The 24,051-nt window shown below is 43.3% G+C and overlaps 1 protein-coding gene across 12 annotated transcripts in view; it reads left to right on the forward strand.

Annotated features, from left to right (window-relative positions):
* Positions 1 to 24,051, forward strand: part of camk2d1 (calcium/calmodulin-dependent protein kinase (CaM kinase) II delta 1) — an 85,314-nt gene that overhangs the window by 9,890 nt on the left and 51,373 nt on the right. For all 12 annotated transcript variants that reach the window (XM_041984540.1, XM_041984544.1, XM_041984548.1 and 9 more), the window contains exon 3: positions 20,027 to 20,086. In XM_041984540.1, coding sequence (XP_041840474.1) covers positions 20,027 to 20,086 — 60 coding nt within the window. The remainder of the gene's footprint in view (positions 1 to 20,026; positions 20,087 to 24,051) is intronic.

The following is a 24,051-nucleotide window of genomic DNA, read 5'->3' on the forward strand; positions in this document are numbered from 1 at the left end:
GCCCCCAATGGTTTCTGCTGGTACTGCCTTGTTTTCCCTGTCTGGATATAGATCTGCAAGCTCTCTGAAAACCGACTGAAAAGCGTTGCAGAGGATGAGCAGAAGGCTCTGTCTGGATGTGGATTTAATGTACAGCATAAATGAGACTTTAATGACCTGCTGTCTAACTCACCAGGTGTGGAGACATTGGACAGATCAGAGAAACCCACTGTCCTCCATGTCTTCCATCTGGATGCTTTCCATTCTTCTGCTGAGATTCTGAGGCTTTCTTTAACCAGATGGAACGGATAATCTCCTCAGTACACAGACCAAATGCTAGGTGGATATCTCAGAATTGCTTTAACAGCAAGGATTCAGGAGACTGTCTGAGCTGCAGCCTTTTGTCTGGTTCTACGTCCCTGTGGACGTCTGAGTTAGTTCTGGGCGGTATGACCAAAGTTACACTACCAGCCAAAAGTTTGGACACACTTTCCCATTAAATCCAGTGGGAATGTATGTATTAGCTTCCTGCTGCAGGGTTACTGGTGTAGTAGTAAAAAAGGTCCCCCTCAGTTTCCTGCTGCAGGGTTACTGGTGCAACAGTAAAAAAAAAAAGGTCCCTTTTAGCTTCCTGCTGCAGGTTTGCCGGTGTAGTAGTAAAAAAGGTCCCCCAGCGCTACGTTCCCGATGTAATTTAGGCTGTTTCAGAATGGTGTTTGTAGTATAAGACAAATTAGTATAACAAAATAAAGAATGAATACCTTCCAGCATTATACTGAGTGCCGCAGCCTGTCTCTAAAGGTTTGTTGACCCACTTTAAAAGTGGAAGTGATCTATATCTGCTCAAGTGTTTAATTTGAAGGTTTTTCTTCATGCTCAGCTGCCTTTTTATTGTGTTTTCTTGCACATCTCTGCAGCTGTCTGTATTTTGTATTGAGCTGAGCCAATTATCAGTGGACTAGTAGAGTTGCTGGTGCAGAATATCTAGTGATGCTTCCCACTCTGTGATTCTGAGGTGTGAAGTGCTTCTGCTTGTGTTGCCTCAGGATTTTGTTTTGGGGATTTTGTCCTGCTGGTGTTAATGGACCGTGATGCATTCTGCAGCTCTGCATGGGAAGCTAGTATTCGTCTGAAACCATTGCTCTCCAGCTTCTGACCCTCCCAACTTCATCCACTCAGGTTCCCTGTCTCACTTCCTCCTCTAGAACAAGGATAAATTAGAGTTTTCCCTGTGGGCTTCATTCTCAGTCCTCATTTAGCCAAGTAGGCCAGTCACTTGAGGGACAGGCCGCCTACTTTAATTAGAGCTTCTGTCTGTCAGACTCTAATCTGGAGACGCCGCCTTTTAGAGGTGTTCTCTTCCGCCTTAATAAACCACTGAGAAGACGAGGTCGGGTCCTCTCTGCTCCTCTGAGGCTCTTTGGAAATGTATTCCTCGACTCATTTTCCCACCACGGTTCTTCCTGGTTCCGTGATCGGGTAGAGGGCACCTCTGGTGCTAACTCCTCGCTGTCTGAGGAGATGGAGGCAGAGTAAATGAGCAGGTCTCCTTGTAGACTTCCTCCTGGTTGTTTAACATGTTTTGTGTTACGTTGCTTCAGGCTATAAGTCTGGGGACTTTGAGTTTCCCTTTTCTGCAGGTTTTGCCCTTGAAAGGAAGTGAAGGGGAGAAAGATGGAAAAGTAGGTCTTTCCTTTATGTTTAGTCCTCATCAGTTTCACAAAGAGAAGAGAAATAAGAGGAACAGCTTGTTAAACGATACACCGATCTCCATTGATTCGATCATAAAATAGCCTGATTACATGGCCATCAACAATATATGGTATTAATCAGATTATTGTAATAATCGAAGCTTCTACACACACACTTCGCTACATTTCTACATTTTCCATTATCAGATTTTTTTTATATTACACATGATGTAACTTCCTGTTGTTTTTAAAACATCCGGTCTTTGTTGACCATAACGGTGTCACGGTGCTAGCTGCTAATTAGCTACAGCATAAACTACAGGTGAATGTTTCACTTCCTTTGTACTCCGTCTTCCTGCTGCTGCACGCCATCGTGTTTCTCTACCACCAAATACTAACATGTGAGTTTAAGGTCTGAACCCTGAACCTTTCAGTCATGACCATATCATTTACACTCACCCACACTTCATCAGCTCCACCTGTTCTACTTCCTGTTACCACTAATATCCAACCAGCCAATCAGATGGCAGCATGTAGTCATGTAGACGTGGTGAAGACGACTTGCTAAAGTTCAAACTGAGCAACAGAATGAGGAAGAAAGCGGATTTAAGAGACTTTGAACGTGGCATGGTTGTTGATCTGAGTATTTATTGGGATTTCCACCCACAACCATCTCTAGGGTTTCCAGAGAATGGTCTGAAGAAGAGAAAATATCCAGCGAGCAGCAGTTGTCTGGACCAGGATGCAGCAGAAGACCACACCGGGTGGCTCTCAGCTAAGAACAGGAAACTGAGGCTACAATTCACACACACTCACCAACACTGGACAATAGAAGATGGAGAAACGTTGCTGGTCTAATGAGTCTCCATTCAGCTTCACATTCAGATGCTAGGCTCAGAATCTGCTGGAAACATCATGAAAACATGGATTCATCTAGCCTTGGATCAACTCTTCAGGCTGCTGTGGGGGTAAAGATTTTCTTGTCTTTGACATCCACTCAGCAGGCTTTTCTTCCTGCATATGTGTGGATCAGAGTGCTGAATCTGAGCCTGATTCTGGTGTATCTGTGTCAACATCAGGTAGCTTTTAGCTTCAGTTCTGTTTCAAATCACCCTTCAAGCCCAAACTGGAGGAACAACAGTCAAAGGACAAAGTCATGGTTTAAAAGCAGCCTCTGGTTCAGAATCCATCTGTGTGTTTAACTGAAGCAGAATGCACTGAGATGCTGACTGCGTTGCTATGGTGAATGATTTTGCCATGACAATGGTAACGTTCAACTTCACCTCTTCATTAAAAGTTCAGAATAACATCAGAGCTTAAATCCTTTCTGGGCAACAGCTCCTTCCATTTGTTTCAGTGTTTCCCAGGTTTCCCATCAGACTGTAGCCATTATATGTTGAAGAAAGAGAGAAGATGTTATAAAATCAAGAGACTCCCTCTTGTAAGGAGGGACGGTTCATTGGGAGCAGAAATGGAGGAGAGTTCATGGCTTAGAGAAGGGAAATGTGGATGTGACCACAGGTTAACCTCAGGTTAGCCACGTCTTTGTGTGGCAGAGTTTCCTGAGATGTGTTAGCAAAGGGCTGAAAGGTTTAAAGAACACAGAGGGAGACAGGAAATCTGGAGAGAGAAAGGGAGGGTGCTGGAGGAGAAGCAGAAATTTTTGTGTAGGCGACATACAGTGGAAGTAAAGTTGCTCTGAATATGTTGCCAGGAGGGAGTCGGTTTACTTGTAGTCGGTTGGTGCGACTGTCTTCAGGAAACTGTGGACTTGATGTTTCTGGACACGAAGCACTGATTGGTTTTTATTGATCCTGGACCTCAGCTTATCTTTAACCTACTTTGGTTCAAACTGGGTCACTTTGAGTTGGGATAGTCTCTCTGGTTCTTTTCTTTCTAACACATCTTATGGATGTTTGCTCACCATGAACATCTGGTCAGGTTTCATCAGACTGCAGGATCACCTGAGCCAGGATTTTTATTCTTACCTTACATCCTAGGGCTGGGCAATATATTGAGATTTTCAAATATATCGAGACTTTATTAGATGCAATATAGAAGGAGGGAATATCGTTTATATCGAGATGGCTTGTTTTGAGTTAAAAGCATTTTTTATTTTGCACAGCTGTATTTTTGTTATGGTCATTGAAAAGTATTTTTAATTTATTTTGTTCTAGGAGCATTTAAGTTAATATAAAGGTACTGTAGTTTCAGTCAGCTGTTTTAATGCACATGTGCTGCTGATCCTTAATAAAAGTATATTTAGCACTGGAGACTGTAAATTAGAACTGTCTCTTTGGTTACTTGACAAAAAAATTAAATATCAAGATATATATCGTATATCGTGATTCAGGTAAAATATATCGAGATATAATATTTGGTTCATATCGCCCAGCCCTATTACATCCGAAGGTTAAACTCTAACACCCGCGGTGGAACTCTGCAGGTCAGATCTGAGTCTGGGAGCGTGCACGGTGGTCTCAGTGAAGGATTATTGAGGTTGTGGCATGTCGCTTTCCATCCAGCGGCTCCACCTGAGGGTGACTCTTAGAAATGAACTCAACAAGCTTCAGGAGGAAGATGAGTATGGATGAGTGTTTTCTGTTTAACCCCATCAAATGAAAATAAGTGAAACGGTTTTAGAACAAGAAGAGCTTCTGTGGAAGAACTGCTGTTCAGCTTGAATATAAATCTTTGTCTCCACATCCAGGAATGAGGAAATAAGTCAGAGATGACAGTCTCAGAATAAATCTGACACCAAACTCTATATTAACTAAGCTCATATAAGACTAACATAGCTCGGCCATTGCTGGCTAATGACATCGTTTCCTAAACAAACACAGTCAGAGGTCCGTACATCATGTCCTTGTTGAGACGGGTCATGATTTTCAACCATTGAAGCACTTCATTTAAGTGTAAGAAGTCAAGTAATATATGTGATGATGGTCGCTAACCAGCACAGGAGGCGTCAGTTTACCGATTAACCTCCTGATTGGCCTCCTTTTCCTCCTCACATCCGTAAAAAAGCAGAGCTAAAAGCCTTTCCCATCGATCAGCAGGCGTGAGGCAGGGTTCAGCCTGGACTGGTCGCCAGTCCAGCTCTGGCCCAGTACAGTAGAGTATTTTATTATATATGACATCTAGTATGTTATAATATATGATATCTAGTATAGTATATCGTATATCTTTTCCTACATGGTAGAGCTTATAAAGGGACTTAAATGGATCTGAGGCCTGAACGGTATCGCTGTGATATGTAATGAAGATCAAGCTGAGCCTCTGAACAGGGATGATTCAGGCCAAAGTGAGTTAAATCAGAACCTGGGCCAAATCCAAAAGAGGATTAGTGTTTTTGTGGACTTGCATGTGTAATCCAGGTTTTATAATCCCAGTCTCGTGCTGCCACAGGGACACACACACCTCCTCCACCGTGAACCTGTGGATTATGTCCTCTCCTGGCTTTGTTGTCCCTCTCAGTCCTACATCTGTCTGAAAGCCCCTGCACCATCAGTAATGGCCTATATTCTCTTTATGTCTGCAGGAAAAGAGGGACTGGTTTTCATGCACATATCCCCATGTTAAAACTCCAGAGTCCTGGGACAACGTACGGTCCCAGTTCAGTCTTTTATTCCCAGTCAGACAGAATCCACTTCCTGGATTTCTCCTCCATATGTCTGCAGCACACTGGAACTTTCTCCCAGGTTAGGGTGTGATGACTTTCCTCCGTAATCCCCCTGAATGGATCAGATTAGAGCAAGTCTGGCTGCAGCGCCACTTTCTGCTTTGTATGCTGTGCAGTCTGCATCAGCCTCTCCAAACGCAGAGCTGCAGCTAAGTCTTTTTGTCTTTGGATTCTTCCTTGAAGGCTTAACTGTAATCCATTGTTGAGGAGTGATGATAGTTTAGAGGATGTGGGTAAATCCCAACAAATGTCTGAGCACCAGGTAAACGAGCTACCTGTAAATACTCCGTAATGACTCGTAAGCTTCAGCATGTCGGCAGGGTTAAACGGTGGTGAAACGGTAGGCTTCGAGCCAAAAATTGAGCTCATTAAATAGAGTTTCCCCAACCGACTGTGACTCATCTGTGGAGAACAACCTCCGGAGCCGATAAGCGAGAACATAGAAAAACATGCTGATCAGAGCCGGTTGAGATCAGTTCTTTTTGCTGCCTTTGAGTCACTTTTTTTACCCTTAGAGATCCATAATAAATGGACATAAATCCTGGATGTACCTCATACTTCATAGCAGATTATAAGTCTTAAAAGTACAAAACATTTGTCCCTCATTTTACATGTTTACTTGAAAACCAATCAGATCTCTAATCGCTATCCAATCAGAATTCTGACCAAAGTTTCGCTGTGTCAGCCTCCATCGGGTCTCCCCGAAGTCTAACTCCTCCACAAGGAGTGGTGGTGTGTAGCTCTGTGGGGTAAACTGTGATGTATAACTACACTTTCACTACTATTCACTATCACTACTATGTTGCTAAGAGACCTCTATTTAGACCTGCACATGATGATGAGGTCACTTCCTGTCAAACTTTCCACCAACCAGAGAACTTAGATTGACAGTAATGTTCAATCAGGAGCAGCCAAAGTGAGCAGAAAGTTCTATGTGTGTCTGAAAAGAAGAAAAATAAAGCTCCTCTATGGCTGGAATAAAGCCAAGAAGACGTTTCTGATGCCGGTGGCGCAACAAAGCAGCTGAGCTGCAGTTGGTTTAGTGAGGAAGTAGCAGAAATAACTGGAAATGAGGAAAAAGTGGAAATATGAAAATAGTTTCTGTTGTTTGTTTCAGTGCCAATATTTTTTCTCCTGAAAGCCAAGACTTGAGAGAATGATGTGCAGATGAGAAAAGGTTTGGTCACTGTTGATCTGTGTGTTGTTTCTACAAAGTTCTGTTAGTAATAAATTCTGCTTTCTTCTTCTAGTCGAACTTTATGCTGCTATATCTATTGATACATTCATTTTAGGCTCATAATCTGACAGCTGAGGCTGGAAACATCATGTCTGATGCTGACTGGTTTATACTGGGATTCAAAGCTCCAGCTTCTACAGACTGGTTTATACTGGGATTCAAAGCTCCAGCTGCTACAGACTGATTTATACTGGGATTCAAAGCTCCAGTTGCTACAGGCTGGTTTATACTGGGATTAAAAGTTTCAGCTGCTACAGACTGGTTTGTACTCGGATTAAAAAATCCAGCTGCTACAGACTGGTTTATACTGGGATTCAAAGCTCCTGCTGCTACAGACTGATTTATACTGGGATTCAAAGCTCCAGCTGCTACAGACTGATTTATACTGGGATTCAAAGCTCCAGTTGCTACAGGCTGGTTTATACTGGGATTAAAAGTTTCAGCTGCTACAGACTGGTTTGTACTCGGATTAAAAAATCCAGCTGCTACAGACTGGTTTATACTGGGATTCAAAGCTCCTGCTGCTACAGACTGATTTATACTGGGATTCAAAGCTCCAGCTTCTACAGGCTGGTTTATACTGGGATTCAATGCTCCAGCTGCTACAGGCTGGTTTATACTGGGATTCAAAGCTCCAGCCACTACAGACTGGTTCATACTGGGATTAAAACATCCAGCTGCTACAGACTGGTTTATCCTGGGATTAAAAAATCCAGCTGCTACAGACTGGTTTATACTGGGATTAAAACCTCCAGACTGGTTTGTAGAAGAAGTGACAAAATGACATAAATACTGGTTTGAATGAACACAGTGGGAACGTGGTGTAGCAGGAAAGTGTTTGAGGGGACCTATTTCACTGCTGCACCACTAAACAGCAGGAGACTGTTTATTTGGAGATGTATCTGTTTTCTGGAGGTTCTTTGGTTTTTTTTTAGACTACTTGTTACTGACCAGACTACTAGTCATCATGACCAGACTCCAAGTTCCTGAGCAGACTACTAGTTATTATTACCAGACTACTTGTTACTGACCAGACTACTAGTCATCGTGACCAGACTACAAGTTCCTGAGCAGACTACTAGTTACCAACTGTACTACTAGTTACTGACTAAACTACAAGTCATCTAGGGCTGCAACTAATGACTATTCTGATGGTCTGTTAGTCACCGACTATTAAAACAACTAGTCGACCAATCGGATTATGTATCTCATGATTATTAAATGGCTCTTATTTCACTTTCAGCTTTTAAATCTTGCATGGGGTTATTGACCAGACTGCTAGTTAGACTAGACTACTAGTCATCATGACCAGACTACAAGTTACTGAGCAGACTACTAGTTATTGTGATCAGAATACTAGTTATTGTGATTAGACTACTAGTTACTGTGACCAGACTACTAGTAACTGAGCAGGGGGAGCAGAAGGATGAAGGAGAGAAGTGAGAGTGTGGGTGGTGTTAAATAAAGGTTGCTGGTGGGGGATGTTCTTAGAGCTCTATGAGTGACAGGTCATGTCCTGTTTTTCAGTATTCAGCTTGTTAGCACTGTATGTGTGCGCGTGTGTGAGTGTGAGCACACAAAACCTCACGTACTGATGGTAGCAGGTAGATGTGATTCCTTCAGATGGATTTCTATACGTGCAGATGTCAACACGTGTTTAAAGCTTCTAGATTCCATTTCTGTTGCAGGACAAGCGGCTTGGGTCCAGCTTTAATCCTTTAAACCCTGTCTGATTGCAGCTGGAGCTCTGATTCCATTATGTTTGTGTGCACAGGCGCATGTTTTCCAGTGAATTTGTTTTCCCTGGAATAACCTGGAATGTGGAGTCACACCCAGTTGTTAGCATTTTTTTTTTAGAAATAATCTTCTTCATACAGGTTTGGGCTTGCAGAGACCCAAGGAAAATATTTGTAGCTGGGGACCAACAGTCCGCTGCACACACTCCTACAGCACATGGAGGAGAGAAAAACCAATCCGAAATCTCTGAAGTGGAACGCACATGCAGCCGGAGTGTGAAGCACTCAGTCTTATGATCTGAGATGCTGTCTGTTTGTTTGGCTCAAGGTGCTAAATTTAGTTAAACCTGCAACATGATAAAAGCCTGTTAGGCTAAAACTTAGATTATTTAGTTGGTTTGCAAACCTGCATCAGATTACCGGCTGGTCTCAAAGTCGGGGAGATGGGCAGCAGCGGCGTCGCAACAAGCTGCAGGAAAACGGTTGAATTGTGATTAAAATGAGAGCCTAGCTTCTCCACTGAAGGGCTTGTTTGTGGTGCGTGGGCACGAAAACCATCGCTGCATGAAGTTTGCATACGAGGCAGGTGCAGGCTCCTCATGCTCTGGGGAAACAGGCTCTGTTCTTGCTTCACGCATGAATTAACCACATGGCCTGAAATTGTAGGCTCTGCGTCATCCTGCTTCATGCTGAGGAACTTGGACTGGATTATTTGGCAAAACTGAATCGGATGCATTGTGTCAATGTGATTAAATAGATTTTCATCCTGTTCACTTTGCTGTCTGTCAGACTTCCTTCTGGGCTTTAGGTGTTGGGTGAGGACCCCTCTTTACAGTTTCTCTCATCTGTTTTATCTCATGGGCGAGGCTTTCATGGCTTCTTCCCCCAGATTAATGAGGGGATTTAAGGGTGGGCCCTTTCAGTAGGCGCTCAGCCGGAGAGGAAGGACAGGGACTTTCATTCTCTGCTCTTACCACATAAGCTGCATTCAGGACTTCAGTGGATTGACCCTCCGCTGCATTTATGTTGCTCCTGAACAGTTAATATTTCTTTGGTGCAGGAGGTCCAGGTTGAGCTTGTTTAAACAGACGTTAGGCTCATTTTAACAAGCTGTCTTAGTTCCCGTAAAGTCAAAAGTATTCAATGAAGCTCATGCTTTAAGTTTGATTTAAACATGTTTTTTCTGCTTAACATTTGTGCTTCAAAGATCATCATGTTCCTAAAGCGGCCCTGCGATGGACTGGCGACCTGTCCAGGTGTACCTTGCCTTTCACCTGTTAAATGCAGGACAGGCTCCAGCCTCCCCGCAGCTGGATGGATGTCCCTAAAACTTGTTACTTCTAAACAACCATCAGTGGGTAGGAGTGATGAACAGCAGTCTGAAAATGAGCGGCTGCCCCCAAGTTAATAGTTAAATGCACCAGTGTAACCAGTCAGAAAGCTAGTCTGAATCCTGCTAGCTGACGATGACATCAGGCTACAGGATTATACTGGGAAAGTGGAAAAGTAAAGATTCTGTCCCTTGTAATGAATGATGGTGAAAGATGGTTATAAGTACATGATAAAATGTATTATAGAAAAATGGACCCTTGTATAAATATTCTTTAAAAAACTGAATTTGGATAACGGTGGAGAACAGTCTGTTCGGTTGACTCATTCTCAGTATGAAAAGATGCTCTTAAAATTTAACGAGATAAATATGAGTGCCAGTAAATGTTTCTGTTTATGGGCTGCATGACGCCGTTGGTTGAGCATTATCTGCTCATTTTTTTTAAGTTTAACAAACTGTAACTGAAGCGAAAGAGTTCTAATTTCCTACTTTCCAGATGCGGTGAATGTAGCATGGAGATGGAGGTGAATATATCTACTGATGCCGCTTCACATCTGAACGGCTCAGTGAACAAGACGTTTTCGAATGTTATCACAGTTTAGACTTGGACATGAAAGACACTGAAATGTATGTTCTGTCAGAATTTTTCCCTCTTCAAGGTTCAGTCTGGAAAATCAAATGATAGAAAAGCTTTAAACAGTTTGTTTTCTCGAGACCTCACATGAATTAGTATGATACCTCTATGAATGTTGTAATGTCAGCTGTTCTGTAGCTGTGACATCTCCATCTTTCTGTACTTTCAACCGTCCATCACAACTTCCACATAAACACGCTGTCTTGTGTTTCACTTCTTTCTGCAGCTAAGCAACATATTTTATGTGTTTTAGTCTCTTTCAGGCTCACTTCGTGTTTGTGACGGTGCAGGCCAGGGCTAATTTGACTGCCTGGTGTTGGCTAAACTAATTTGAATGAGCAGATGAGGGAGAGGGAGACGGCTAAAAATAGATTAACCACAAACCAAAGCCATGCTACATGCTAGCTTTGACACATGCAAGGAAGCAGCCAAGCACAGAAAAATAAAGGATATAGGTCTATCGATATGTTGAAGTTATGTTTAATTTTATTGTATGATTCAAAGATTCTTCAATATTTTGTTTGTATTGACATGACATGAATCCATCTTATTAGTTGCTTCGAGCATGAAGTAGTAGTCATTGTATCTGATGGCAGACCTCCGGATGTGTGGTTAAAGGGTTTCCTGATTGCTAAAGACTCATGTTTGTGTTGTTTGGTTGTTTCAATCATGAAGGCGATCGAAGTGTCTTTCTTCAGGAATTCATCAAATCAGACTTTAAAGCACTTTTTATGCATAGGAGCAGCACAAAGTGCTTTACATGATGAGAACAACTGTTTACATTATAAAAATATAAGTACACCCAAAGTTTATGACAAAACAAGTCAAAGCACATACACTTAATCATCTTCTCTCACACACAAGCTAACGGACATGGAGTTCCTACTCTAAAATAAACTGTCTCTAACTAAAAAATAACTGTATAAACAAACGTCTTGGCACCAGGTGAGGGAACAATATCCTAGGGGTCCATCCACACCAAGAGCCAACCAAGCCCATTACCATGAAGACTATCACCATCAAAACAACCAAGATCAGGGCAGACCGGGCCCACACCACAGCCCATACGGCTGCAGTGCAGGGCCCCGACTACCCCGACAAATACAATCCCCAAGGCAATAACCATGCGGCCAGAGCAGGTATCGCTGCCAGTGCAAAGAAGATGAGGAAACACTGGAGTGGATAAAATAAATAAAGCTCAAATCAATCTAAAACTGTAACAACAAATTATACCAATAAAAGCAGAATTAAAATAAGTAAATAAATAAAATGCAAAGTTTAATAATTAAGTAAAAGGTAAAGATAGATTAATTTAAAAGTAAATAAATAAAAATGAGTTAAAAGCTAAACTTAAATGGTCTAAAGCCTCATTTTAAAATGTCAGTAGTCTCTGCAGCCTTGAGGCCCTCATGCAGGCTTTTCCATTGACAACTGTAATGATGGAACATATATACACATATGTATATATATGTGTGTTGTATATGTATATATATATATATATATATATATATATATATATACACATATATATATATGTGTGTGTGTGTGTGTGTATATATATATATATATATGTGTGTGTATGAAATCTGGCCTTTTGTGTAAACTTTGCCAGCCGGGTGTCAAGAAGCAAGGTACGTGGACTAAATGTCCCTAAAAACAATTCAAAGACGTGGCAATGGCGGCTAAAGCATATCCTCCACCAGCCAGAACTAAATAATGGCGTACAGCAGCAGCACCGTTGGCTTTATCTCCAGCTGCAGCTGGAAAACCTCCTGCAGGATATTGCCAGAGACCTGCAGCCTTGGAGTAAAGAGGAACCCTCAGCTTTCAGAAACGGTCTGCATGTCTTCCTTTGTTTTGTTTTTACTTTTTCATTGGGGTTGAATGTTGCACTTTTATGACCCAAGTTCTAGAACTTTTCTTTGGTCAAACAATTCAGAAAAAATATATTCATATAAAAAAATAAAGTGACTTAATGAAAAGATAAATAATGTTTAAATGTTTTGCACGTTGAGGTCCGTCCTTTGGTTCCTACCTCAGATAGTTTAATAATTCCTCAGTAAAAAAGACCATTCCAGCTAGTTTTCCTCATTTTTTTGTCCTGTAGGAGTGAAAGCTGCAGCTGGCTTCGAGCGTGGACTGAATGGGTGGAACAACCGGAAAAAGCTGTATTCTGAGGGAAATGGCTCGCAGCAACATATCGGCGGAAAAAAGAACTTTGAACTAGTTCATGTAGGAATTGAACTTTCCCAACACTGGATATATATGTATATGTAGCATTTTAGTTAGACCTCTTGGTTCACCTGGCAGACGGACGTACCTGTTAATGAAACCTTTGCATTGTGTCTTAGGGGGAGAAGCATTACAGCTGAACCGCTCACACAGGTTCAGGAACCGGTTCTGCGGCTTATTGATTACATATGAATGTCTTACAGGGAACATCCTGATAACGAAGCCCTGTAGTTTGTCACCACATTAAAACAGCATGAAAAGGCAGAAATCAGGAATAAAATCATGCACAATAACTGAAATTACAACAATTAAAAGCAGCAACAGTCTGGACTCTGGTCTAGACTCTAGCCTGATCTCTGGCCTGGACTCTGATCTAGACTCTGGCCTGGCCTGTGGTCTGGACTCTGGTCTGGACTCTGAAATAGACTCTGGCCTGGGCTGTGGTCTGGACTCTGATCTGATCTCTGGCCTGGACTCTGATCTAGACTCCAACCTGGCCTGTGGTCTGGACTCTGGTTTGGACTCTGAATTAGACTTTGGCCTGGGCTGTGGTCTGGACTCTGGACTCTGATCTGATCTCTGGCCTGGACTCTGATCTAGACTCCAACCTGGCCTGTGGTCTGGACTCTGGTCTGGACTCTAAAATAGACTCTGGCCTGGGCTGTGGTCTGGACTCTGATCTGATCTCTGGCCCGGACTCTGATCTAGACTCCGACCTGGCCTGTGGTCTGGACTCTGAAATAGACTCTGGCTTGGGCTGTGGTCTGGACTCTGTTCTGGACTCTGGACTGAGTTCTGGTCTTGTCTCTGGGCTGGACTGTGATCTGGACCAGCTGATCTGGGTCCTTGGACCTAAGAGCCCTGCCAGGTTTATATTGTATGAAACCGGTCTGAACTGGAAACCGGGATAAACTGGGAACCGCTTTGAACTGGGAACCAGGATAAACTGGAAACCGGTATGAACTGGGAACCAGTATGAAGCAGATTGCTGCGCCCTCTACCTCAGCTGACAGTTTTCCAGCTTTCATGTGAAATGCAGTTTGGTGGAAGAATGAAACTAGACCAAGCTTTATTTAACCGTCTCTGATTTGCATGTTGTTTGGCCAGATAGTTGTCATGGCAACGCTGACGCCCTAATGTTTGACTGGAAGGTTATCCAGGCTTTCTGAAAGTCGATCACAGTTCCCAGAGGCAGATGGTTTAACTCCTGTCCCTTTATCAGCGTGATCAGTGACGGTTATTAATGCTAGTAATGGGTGGGCTGACTGGACAGCAGTCCTCTTGTCATCGTGGATTTACATGATGACGAGCTTCGACGTCTGTGGATGGCTCATGGTTTCAGCTGATGGTAGCTTCTTCTGCCTCTACTCACCACTAAAATGACACACAGAGGTGCGACCATCCAAACTGGATGAAAACTGCATTACAGGTTGTAACAGCTTGTAGCAGATTTAACCATGTCGTGATGGGAGCAGCAGCGTTGGCCATGCAGTGAGAACTCAAGTAAAACCACATGAGCAGGATGCAGTTAGAACAGTGGGGGTGCTTTTAGCCAAATCATTACTTCTGCTCTGCCATGATTGTGTTTTAGACCACCCGCATGCAGAAATGTGTGAAGCTGGTGCAGTGCAGCAGCTGACTGCAGAGCTGTGAAAACAGTTTGCCACCTGGTTTCAGTCAGACCCGCTCTGTTTAAAGCTTAGTCTGAGCAGTTCCTACTGAAACACGCACTTCATTCACTCACTGCTTATTTCACAGGAGGAAAATAATCATCACCCAAGAGGTCGACGGTGCAGTGATGAATATCATTGTGATTGTATTTTGCCAATCACACAGCAGCATGTAGTCATGTAGACGTGGTGAAGACGACTTGCTGAAGTTCAAACTTCATCAGAATGAGGAAGAAAGGGGATTTAAGAGACTCTGAACATGGCATGGTTGTTGGTCTGAGTATTTACTGGGATTTCCACCCACAACCATCTCTAGGGTTTCCAGAGAATGGTCTGAAGAAGAGAAAATATCCAGCGAGCAGCAGTTGTCTGGACCAGGATGCAGCAGAAGACCACACCGGGTGCCTCCTGTCAGCTAAGAACAGGAAACTGAGGCTACAATTCACACACACTCACCAACACTGGACAATAGAAGATGGAGAAATGTTGCTGGTCTGATGAGTCTCCATTTCAGCTCCACATTCAGATGCTAGGCTCAGAATCTGCTGGAAACATCATGAAAACATGGATCCATCCATCTTCTTGGCCCACTTTGTTCCCCTTAGTACCAACATGGCCTGGTTTAACCAGCACAGCCTACCTGAGTATTGTTGCTGACCATGTCCATCCCTTTATGACCACAGTGTAGCATCTTCTGGTGCTACTTCCAGCAGAATAATGCACCATGTCACAAAGCTCAGATCATCTCATGGATGTTGCAGCGACCGTTTATGAAGGTGTCTGAACATCTGGCTGGTGCTGATGGCAGGAAGCAGCCTGGCTGGTTGGTTCTCTGTCATTGCCACATGCTGCCCTGCATCACCTCCCACTGCTAAGCGAGCGGTGGAAATGGTCCCTGCAGTGGCATACATTGGACCATGAAGCTTAGCTTGCTGCAGGATCTGTGTCCACTGATGAAGCCTCTCGCTTCACTGAAGTGCTGTCAGTTTGGAGCTCCCACACAGTAAAAGCAACAGTTGCTATGGTTACATGATGTCTTTATTCTGGAATTACTTATTTGGAATTCAGTCATTCGGAATTAAAGTATTTCCCTTCGCGTTTCCATGGAAATAGTCATTCTGAGTTGAGGTTTACATGGAAAACACATTTAATTGCCTTTATTTAATTTGGCTTTAGATCTGGGGGATGGGAAGGGTTCTGATTGGATGGGTGGACGTGACGTATTTATGTATTCCGGAAGAAAACAAACTCCACTTCTTGCTTCTTTTCTTTTCGTCTACAACATGGAAGATCACATGATAAAATGTTCACTCTGATGGTGATTCTAGTTGTGAAGCAGCAGCTCGACACCAGCATCCTGCTTCACTGTGGTCAGCCGAGGAGGAGGGAGGTAGAGTACCTGCTGCTGCGTGTCTGCTGTGAGTAATGGCGGCTGAGGATGATTGACAGCTGTGGAGCTGAAAGACGGGCTGAGCATCCCTCTGCGAGGCTGCACACTGATGATGGTCTGCCGGTGGAAAGCTGGCTTCTGCTGTCTGCTCATCCGGCTTTTTAAAACAGTTTGAATGAAGCTCGCCTCCATGCAGCTCTGGTTCCTTACCAGGGAAAGAAATCCGTTAGTTAGATGCTGTTATTAGTTATTATAAGACGTCGTTATGTTTACAGGTTAGGGGTCTGTACCGGTATTGTAGAGGAGCTGAAGAAGCCTCTGACTGAACACACTGTTTGATCACAGCGGGATATAAAGTTTACTGCTGGGTGGGAAACTGCTTCATACCCAAAATATGACCAAAATTGGAGGAGACTGGCTAAGAATACTCTGTTATGCTGTCATGAGAATTGTCAATTAGACCATAAATAAGTAAATATATAATGAAAAAAACTTTATTCATCCTCTGAGATATTTTTTTCGCATTTTATTACATAATTATGCAGAAGTCCGTTCATCCTCTCAGCCCAAACATTTCTCACCTTCTCTTCGTTTCTTTCCTGTTTTCACTCTTCTGTCCTTCCCGCTGACGCTCGTCTTCCCCTGTTGGCTGTTAAAGGTGAAATCCAGGAAATTGAAGGAGAGTGTTGCTGGAGGGACAGGAAAAAACTGGGTGGTGTACCAGGGGTGTTAATGTGCTCCATGTTTCAGTCTCTGGGCACCAAACTCCATTACTCACCTGTTAATTTAACAGCAGCAGGTGGAAATGGTGAAGAAATGACAGATCTTTTCATCCTGGCTGCAAAGAACGATGTGAATTAGTCTCATTTCCAGCAGAACAGAGTAGCTGCATGTTGAGGGATTGCTGTACATGACCGAACCTTCAGGCCTCTGATGAGAAGCCAGATGTGCTGCTTCACAGTTCTGGAGGCAGATCATTTGATCAGCATTGAAAATAGCTGCTGCCCTGGTTTCCCACGATGATGACGTTCTGAGCTCATCTGGGTTTTCTAAATGGGCCAGTTCCAGATCGGATCACACCGAGGACCTGGACTCATGAATTAGAGATGAGCAGGAGTTGATGGGATGTCTGTTGTGTCCCTGCGGCGTGGTCTGGGAGCTTTGGCTGCTGTTAAACAACTCAGAGCAAAAATAGAGCAACTGGGTGAAATTTTAATGCTGATGTGTTTTCTGGAGAAAGGAGCAAAATATTCTGTCAACAAGCCTGAGCATCACACTTAAAGGTGAAGGATTTTAACTTATGAGAGCATAAAATGATTTGTCGTAGCAGCAGGAAGTAGACTTTAAAGGATCGAAATAAAACTACAGGTGCTGGTGTCACTGTAAGACCTATTTTATTAAACTTCAGTCAGCTAATACTAAAAGTAATGAGTCCAAATCCAGGCCGCATCACACAACCGTAAACCTCACATTACACATCCAGCTTGCTATACTTTCACAAACATAACATATTACCCTCCTCGCCAGAGGGGGCGCTGCATCAAGAATTACTGGAGAAGAAGAAAAAGAAAACTTGCTATTAGTAACGGGAATCGACTACTGGGATTACGACTACTTTCTGGGTGGAAACGTGGAACTCATATTTGTGGAGACAACCAATGAAGAAGAAAACTGGTTCATCTATTGGCTAATGCAGGACAACTTGTGTTTCCACCAGAGTAAAACTTGGAGCTGCATCAGGTCCAGACCTGGAAGACTGTGTCCCTGGAGGACAGTGGTTTTCCATCCCTGCTCTCACACATTTCCCTAACGCTGATGTGAAAGTTGGATATTCGGCGTTCCTCATGAGGATTAAATGGGTTCAACACGGGTCTGGACATAAAATCTAAAATAGGAATAGGGAATACCTTTCGGGTCATGTGACGTCTCAGAGATGGAAACCATGGCCTGGTTTTGGTTTGTTAAATGGGAAAAGAAGTGGTTTTAGGTCTGAAAGGACAAACCAGAGTGTTTTATGTGTGTGTGTTGGAGCCACCTTTGATCTGCCAGGATGAATAAAAACCACTCATGAAATATTCAGCTGTCTTTGTGGGAACTTGTTCTCCATTAATTCAACATCCTCAAAGCTTTTTTTCATCATCTGAATTGGAATCGACCCTGATGACTCGGTATCCATGCCTCAGCAGCCGAACCGGCTCGGTTTTCCTGGTTTCTCCTGGACAATCAATCATCTGCTCTGCTCATTTGTAAATACCTCATGCTGCCATTCCTTCCTTTCAATCTAAAGAAAACTCAGTTAATTTCATCTGGTGTGAAGCAGCAAACCCTGCAGAGGCACCTCAGAGCGCTGCAGCAGCAGCATCATTGCCTCTGGCCTGCTGTAATCAGCAGCATGTTGATGACATGCTGCCAAAGCAGAGGAAGCAGCTGCAAACCGCCCTGCAGACCGTCCTGCAGCTGCTTCCTCAGCTTCTTCTCTGGTGCCCCACATCTGCAGAGAAAGTAGAGAGTAAAAATCTGACAAATTCTGCCACCACTCCCTTTCATTTAAGATCACTGACAGCACGTCACAGATGGTTTAACTTCCATATCTTTATCAGGTGTGGAACTTTATCACAGCTTTGCTTCCTCTTGTTTATCATCCGATTATCATCAGACATTTAGAAAATACAAATAATTCAACATAAAGAACGTCTGACAGGTGATTCCTGGATCAATGATTTTAGTTTGGATCAATACTTTTCATTCCTATAGATGTGGATCGATCTGTTATTATAGCAATAATAATAACAATAACAGTAATAATTAGGGTTAAAATGATGACTCAAATAATTTGAATCATTCGATAACTAAACTTACTGGAGGCAAATGATCTTCATCAGTGTAGCTTCAGCTTCTAGTGTAGCTTCAGTTTCTAGCGTAGCTAAAATGCTGAAGGATGGCTGATAGAAATGAAAACATTGAGTAACGTAAAGAATGTACCGGCAGAAACGACAAAAACTGCCAAACCTCTGGGACCATTACAAGCTAAAGTGTGTTTATGGTAAAAGTAAATTAGCGTGTAGTACGTCCTTGATGTCGTAGCATCTCAACAGGAAGCATCCACTGTGTTGTAGATTTGATGTTTTAGGTCTTAGAATGAATTTGATCCTTTTTGGTGAAGCACAGTCAGACTTGGTTTCGTACAGAGGACTTCACCATGTTCACAGACTGTCCATGCTGGAAAATGGATTCCACAAAATGATCTTTCAATTTAAAATGTCAGCTTCCTTCCAGGTCCTTCTTCACCAAAAGATGGAAAAAATGTGAGGAAAGCAAATCAAAGTTAAAAACCGTCCTGAAAGCGTTGCTCTGCCAGCAGATGGACAAGCGCGAGATGCCACTCTGTTGGGGAAGTTTGGAAAATGGAGTCTCAGCCTGACAAGCATGCCTCTAGAAGAGACACACAGCTACAATTATGGCAGAGTGGGTTGAAAATGTTCTTGCAAGGTTCCACAGAAGGTCACAGCTGTTGTTCAGCAGTGCAGATGCGGTAGCAGCCATACAGATTTTAGCCCAGAAGCTAACCTGTGGGCATCCGTGAGGCGTTCAAGGCTCACTCTGAACTTAGCTGTCCAGAGTGCTTCAAATAAAATCAGACTCAGAGTCCAGCACCAGGAATGAAGGGGGTCAGAGTCTAGCACCAGGGACGAAGAGGGTCAGAGTCTAGCACCAGGGTCGAAGAGAGTCAGAGTCCAGCACGAGGGACGAAGGGGGTCAGAATCCAGCACCAGGAATGAAGGGGGTCAGTCCAGCACCAGGGACGAAGAGGGTCAGAGTCCAGCACCAGGGATGTGGGGGGTCATACCCGCGAGTAATTAAAACTCCTGCAATCAGAGCAAAGCGCTCTCTCGATTAAGAAACGCTCTGTTGAACTGATAAATACGCTCCTCATGGTATTTGACTGAGATGTGATGCCATAGGTGTGCTCTTCTGATGAGTGCAGGCATTACCTGAGAGGAGGAGTTGATCGCAGCTTCGATCTGCTGAAAACGCTGAGTCATGTTTCTGCAGCCATCCACGCAGATGGAGATCTATGGTGAAAAGGAAGCCATTGCTTCAGTCGCGATTCACGATGTTTTATCTGAATATAGGTGGCTTGAAAAGGTTTAATTAGACATTCAGTGTTGCGTCTCTCCGTGCAGCCTTTTAGAGGAACTGTGCAGATATATTTTCATTTTTACGAATTGCTTGTTCTGCTGTTACTAACATGAGACCATCATTTTTCCCCTCGGGCATCCTTTAAAACAATCCAGTGTTCCTTAGACGAGGAGAAAATGGGGAGTATCCTGTTTAAACTGTTTAAATGAGCAGGAGATGTGGCAGATATTCTGCAGCTCATTTGTTCTCAGCAGGAGGAAACCTGGAAAATCTGTAGAAATATCTGACATGTGCTGTCTCCACAGATCACCAGAAGCTGGAGCGGGAGGCCCGGATCTGCCGTCTGCTCAAACACCCCAACATCGGTGAGTTAGTTTTCTGTGCTAGTAGCTTTATTTATGACCAGGTGAGTCAGCTGACACCTGTTCTCATTCACACTGACGACCCGGCCAAGAGGCCAGAAACAACGGAGACAGGAAAACCAGCAAAACACATTATACGGTAACAAATAATAAATTAACAACTAAAACAAAAGCAAAACATCCAATAACTATAACTATAACAATAACTAATATCCAAGTACTGATTGTTGTCCATCTGATGATGCTTCATCAGAGTTGATGTTCCATGTTCGAAGGTCTGTAGTGAGGAGAGATGAATCCTTTTCTTTGTTGGCTTTTAACAACAAATATCTAATCAGCCAATCACATTTAGTTGTGTAGACATTACATCATCAGATGCTAATTAATACTAAAATGTAGTTTCCAGTGAGAAACTAATGAGCAGACTCTGCTGGTTCACAGGGAGGACCGGCTGTCTCTGCACATTTACAGCAGGCGCTGCAGCTGACAGCCCCACCCTGCAGCAGCTACCTGGAGGACCCACTGTTTAGCAACTTGGTGCTATACTTAGCAAGTTTTCAGACCCTCTAGTGACATTTTCTGGTCATATTGGAAACTTTTGGAGACTGATGTGAAAGAACATATCGTTTACTTCTTCTCAATGAGCAGCTTGTGCTGCTGGAAGCCCCTCCCCATTGAGAGGCCCCGCCCCTGTCCAGAAGCAGAGGGGTTGCACGACGGGCTTGGTCTGTTTTTCAGCCTGACATTTAAAGTTTTTGTGTAGAAAGGAAAGGTATTACTATAACGTGGAACACACGTTAAGGAAATATTGTAAGGAAGGAAATCTGAACTTTAGAGAAAAGAACTGATGCTTCTAGCTGTGCAACACACACTCTCACACACTTAGCATAAAGCTGCACAGCTCCAGAGGCCAAACGTCTGTAATTAACACCTCAGGAAAGACCGAAACTGGCTTTAATTTGCTGTTTGGTCCCTGGCTGCTTCTCGCTCTGCCTCATGGGGAAAATTAGAGACGTGTGAGGGTGCCGGGGTATTTACTCTGTTAATGCAGCGTTATATGACAGGCTGGTTATTTTATGCCCATCACCAGAACTGAAACGAGGCTTGGCTTCAGTGCTACGCGGTGGTTTCATTTCCAGCTCAGGCAGCTTAATTTGTGGTTAGTTACCAGTCAGCATGACAGAGCTCTTTAAACCAGCACTGATGCAGCCCAGCTGTTCATGGCACGTAAACAAGAGCCGCTTGAAAACGTGCTGAAAATCTGGCAGCTTGTTCACTTTTCCGGGCTGGCCTGGAAGGGGAGGTGCAGTGGCTTGTTTAGGAAAGCAGAAATGCACCAACTGAGATGTGACAGGAAACATTTTGTCTCCAGGGGTTACTAACTCATTATATTTAGACTTTTTCTGTTTCTCTTATTTCTGTAAAGCAACTGCACGAAAAGTGCTTTATAAATAACCCTTTGATAACCAGCCCAAAGCTGGCATGATGCTTTCATTTCCAACAGTTTTTCTTAAGTCCCTGAACGATGCATCTCCTCCTCACCACCCCCACAGATCTCAGAATGTCGTCATTTTTTCCCTTTTTCCAGCATGGTAGGAGCAGGAGGATGGTCTGCCATGTGGTGTCCAGCAAAGTTAACTTTACCAACGGGTAGCTAAATGGTGCCCGCAAGTTGCCTCGTAATTCTGAGTGGTTGAGAGTAGGTGACGTCATCAACAGGTAGTTCCCGTTGCACCAACTTGAAAATGATGGATGCCTCCAAAACGTGCCAGTTTGTTTATGTCGTATAAAACTAGAAGATAATGATCAATAAAACCAAATACTATTCTATTCTACAGTCATTTAGCAGACGCTTTTATCCAAAGCAACTTACATTTAAGAGTAAGAACAACACAAGCATGAATTCAAACAAGATGGGACGTCATAATTAAGTGATAGTCAGACTGCTTTTGAGTCCAGTTGGACCCAGGTGCTGTCTATGAGGCCAGATCAGTCTCAATAAGAATGAACTCACGCCAGGTGTTTCACAAATGCACACGCTCTGGTTTGCATTCGTATTTCAGAATCGGAAATGCACACGCTCTGGTTTGCATTCGTATTTCAGAATCGGAAATGCACACAATCTGTTTCACAAATGCACACGCTCTGGTTTGCATTTGTATTTCAGAATCGGAAATGCACACAATCTGTTTCACAAATGCACACGCTGTGGTTCACAAATATAATTTTGAGGCACACTTGTAAGATTATACGAATTGCTGAACGTGCATTTACGAACTGCTTCTCATTTGTGAACATCTCTGCATTCGTGAGAGAATTCTCTGCGGTGGATTTTGAGACTCCCCTGACGCCGCAGTGTAACGAATCTCACCATTGGTTGACTAATCTGTCAATCAAATTTCCGAGTGTGATTGACAGATTCATCAGTCAATCAGGTGTGTTTGCATTCAGCCAATCATACTGCTCCTTACATTTTCTCCACACTTTTAGACCTGTCGCAGAGCTAATACTGCTATTTGAGCATGGTAGTTAAAGTCCAACTAGCGGGCAGACATGGAGGAGACGCAACAATCACAACCTGTAAGTAACGCATTTATCTTACATTCCCTCGTTGTAGATCATGTAATGTTATCGAATTAACTGATTGACTGATGAATCTGTCAATCACACTCGGAAATTTGATTGACAGATTAGTCAACCAATGGTGAGATTCGTTACACTGCGACGTCAGGGGAGTCTCAAAATCCACCGCAGAGAATTCTCTCACGAATGCAGAGATGTTCACAAATGAGAAGCAGTTCGTAAATGCACGTTCAGCAATTCGTATAATCTTACAAGTGTGCCTCAAAATTATATTTGTGAACCACAGCGTGTGCATTTGTGAAACAGATTGTGTGCATTTCCGATTCTGAAATACGAATGCAAACCAGATTGTGTGCATTTCCGATTCTGAAATACGAATGCAAACCAGAGCGTGTGCATTTCCGATTCTGAAATACGAATGCAAACCAGAGCGTGTGCATTTGTGAAACACCTGGCGTGAGTTCATTCTTATTGAGACTGATCTGGCCTCATAGCTGTCATGTAGTGCTAGTGCAATGCATATAATTTTTTTTTTTTTTTTTTTTTTTTTTGTCATTTTATTTAAATACAAGATCACGATTTCATCACACAATATCAACTTGGTCATAAGTGCATGATTTCATCACACAATATCATCTTGGGCATAAGTGCACACAGCTTCTTCAGTACTTGGTTGAGCCAAAAAGCTGGACAAATCTTTCTAACTCATTTAGTTAAGCTAAATGTGGAAATGCTCCTTAAACAACTGAGTCTTTAGCTTGGTCTTAAAAGTGGATACGGACTCTGTGGATCGGACAGAGTTTGGTAGATCGTTCCACCACCGGGGAACCACAGAGGAGAAGAGTCCAGCTACTGATTTTGCGCCACGTTGTGGTGGGAGCACTAGGCGTCTTTCACTGATAGAGCGTAACTGTGAAGAGGGAGTGTAGCTCTGGATTAAGGAGTGAAGGTAGACCGGAGCCGTTTGGGTTATTCTTTTGTAAGCCAGAAGCAGAGCTTTGAATTTGATGCGTGCTGCAACTGGAAGCCAGTGAAGAGCAATTAGCAGCGGAGTGACATGAGCTCTTTTGGGCTGGTTGAAGACCAGACGTGCTGCTGCATTCTGGATCATCTGCAGAGGTTTAACTGAGCATGCAGACAGGCCAGCCAGTAAGGAGTTGCAGTAGTCAATGCGTGAAATGACCAGAGCCTGGACCAGGAGCTGGGTCGTGTGTTCAGTCAGGTAGGGTCTGATCCTCCTGATGTTGTAGAGAGCAAATCGGCAAGACCGGGAAACCGAGGCAACATGGTCCTTAAAGGTCAGCTGGTTGTCTACCATGACACCAAGATTCCTGGTAGAAGATGTAGGCACTAGTGTGATTAAGTCAAGCTGCACACTTATCTGT

The sequence above is a fragment of the Melanotaenia boesemani genome, chromosome 5 (genome assembly GCF_017639745.1).
Source record: "Melanotaenia boesemani isolate fMelBoe1 chromosome 5, fMelBoe1.pri, whole genome shotgun sequence".
NCBI lineage: Eukaryota > Metazoa > Chordata > Actinopteri > Atheriniformes > Melanotaeniidae > Melanotaenia > Melanotaenia boesemani.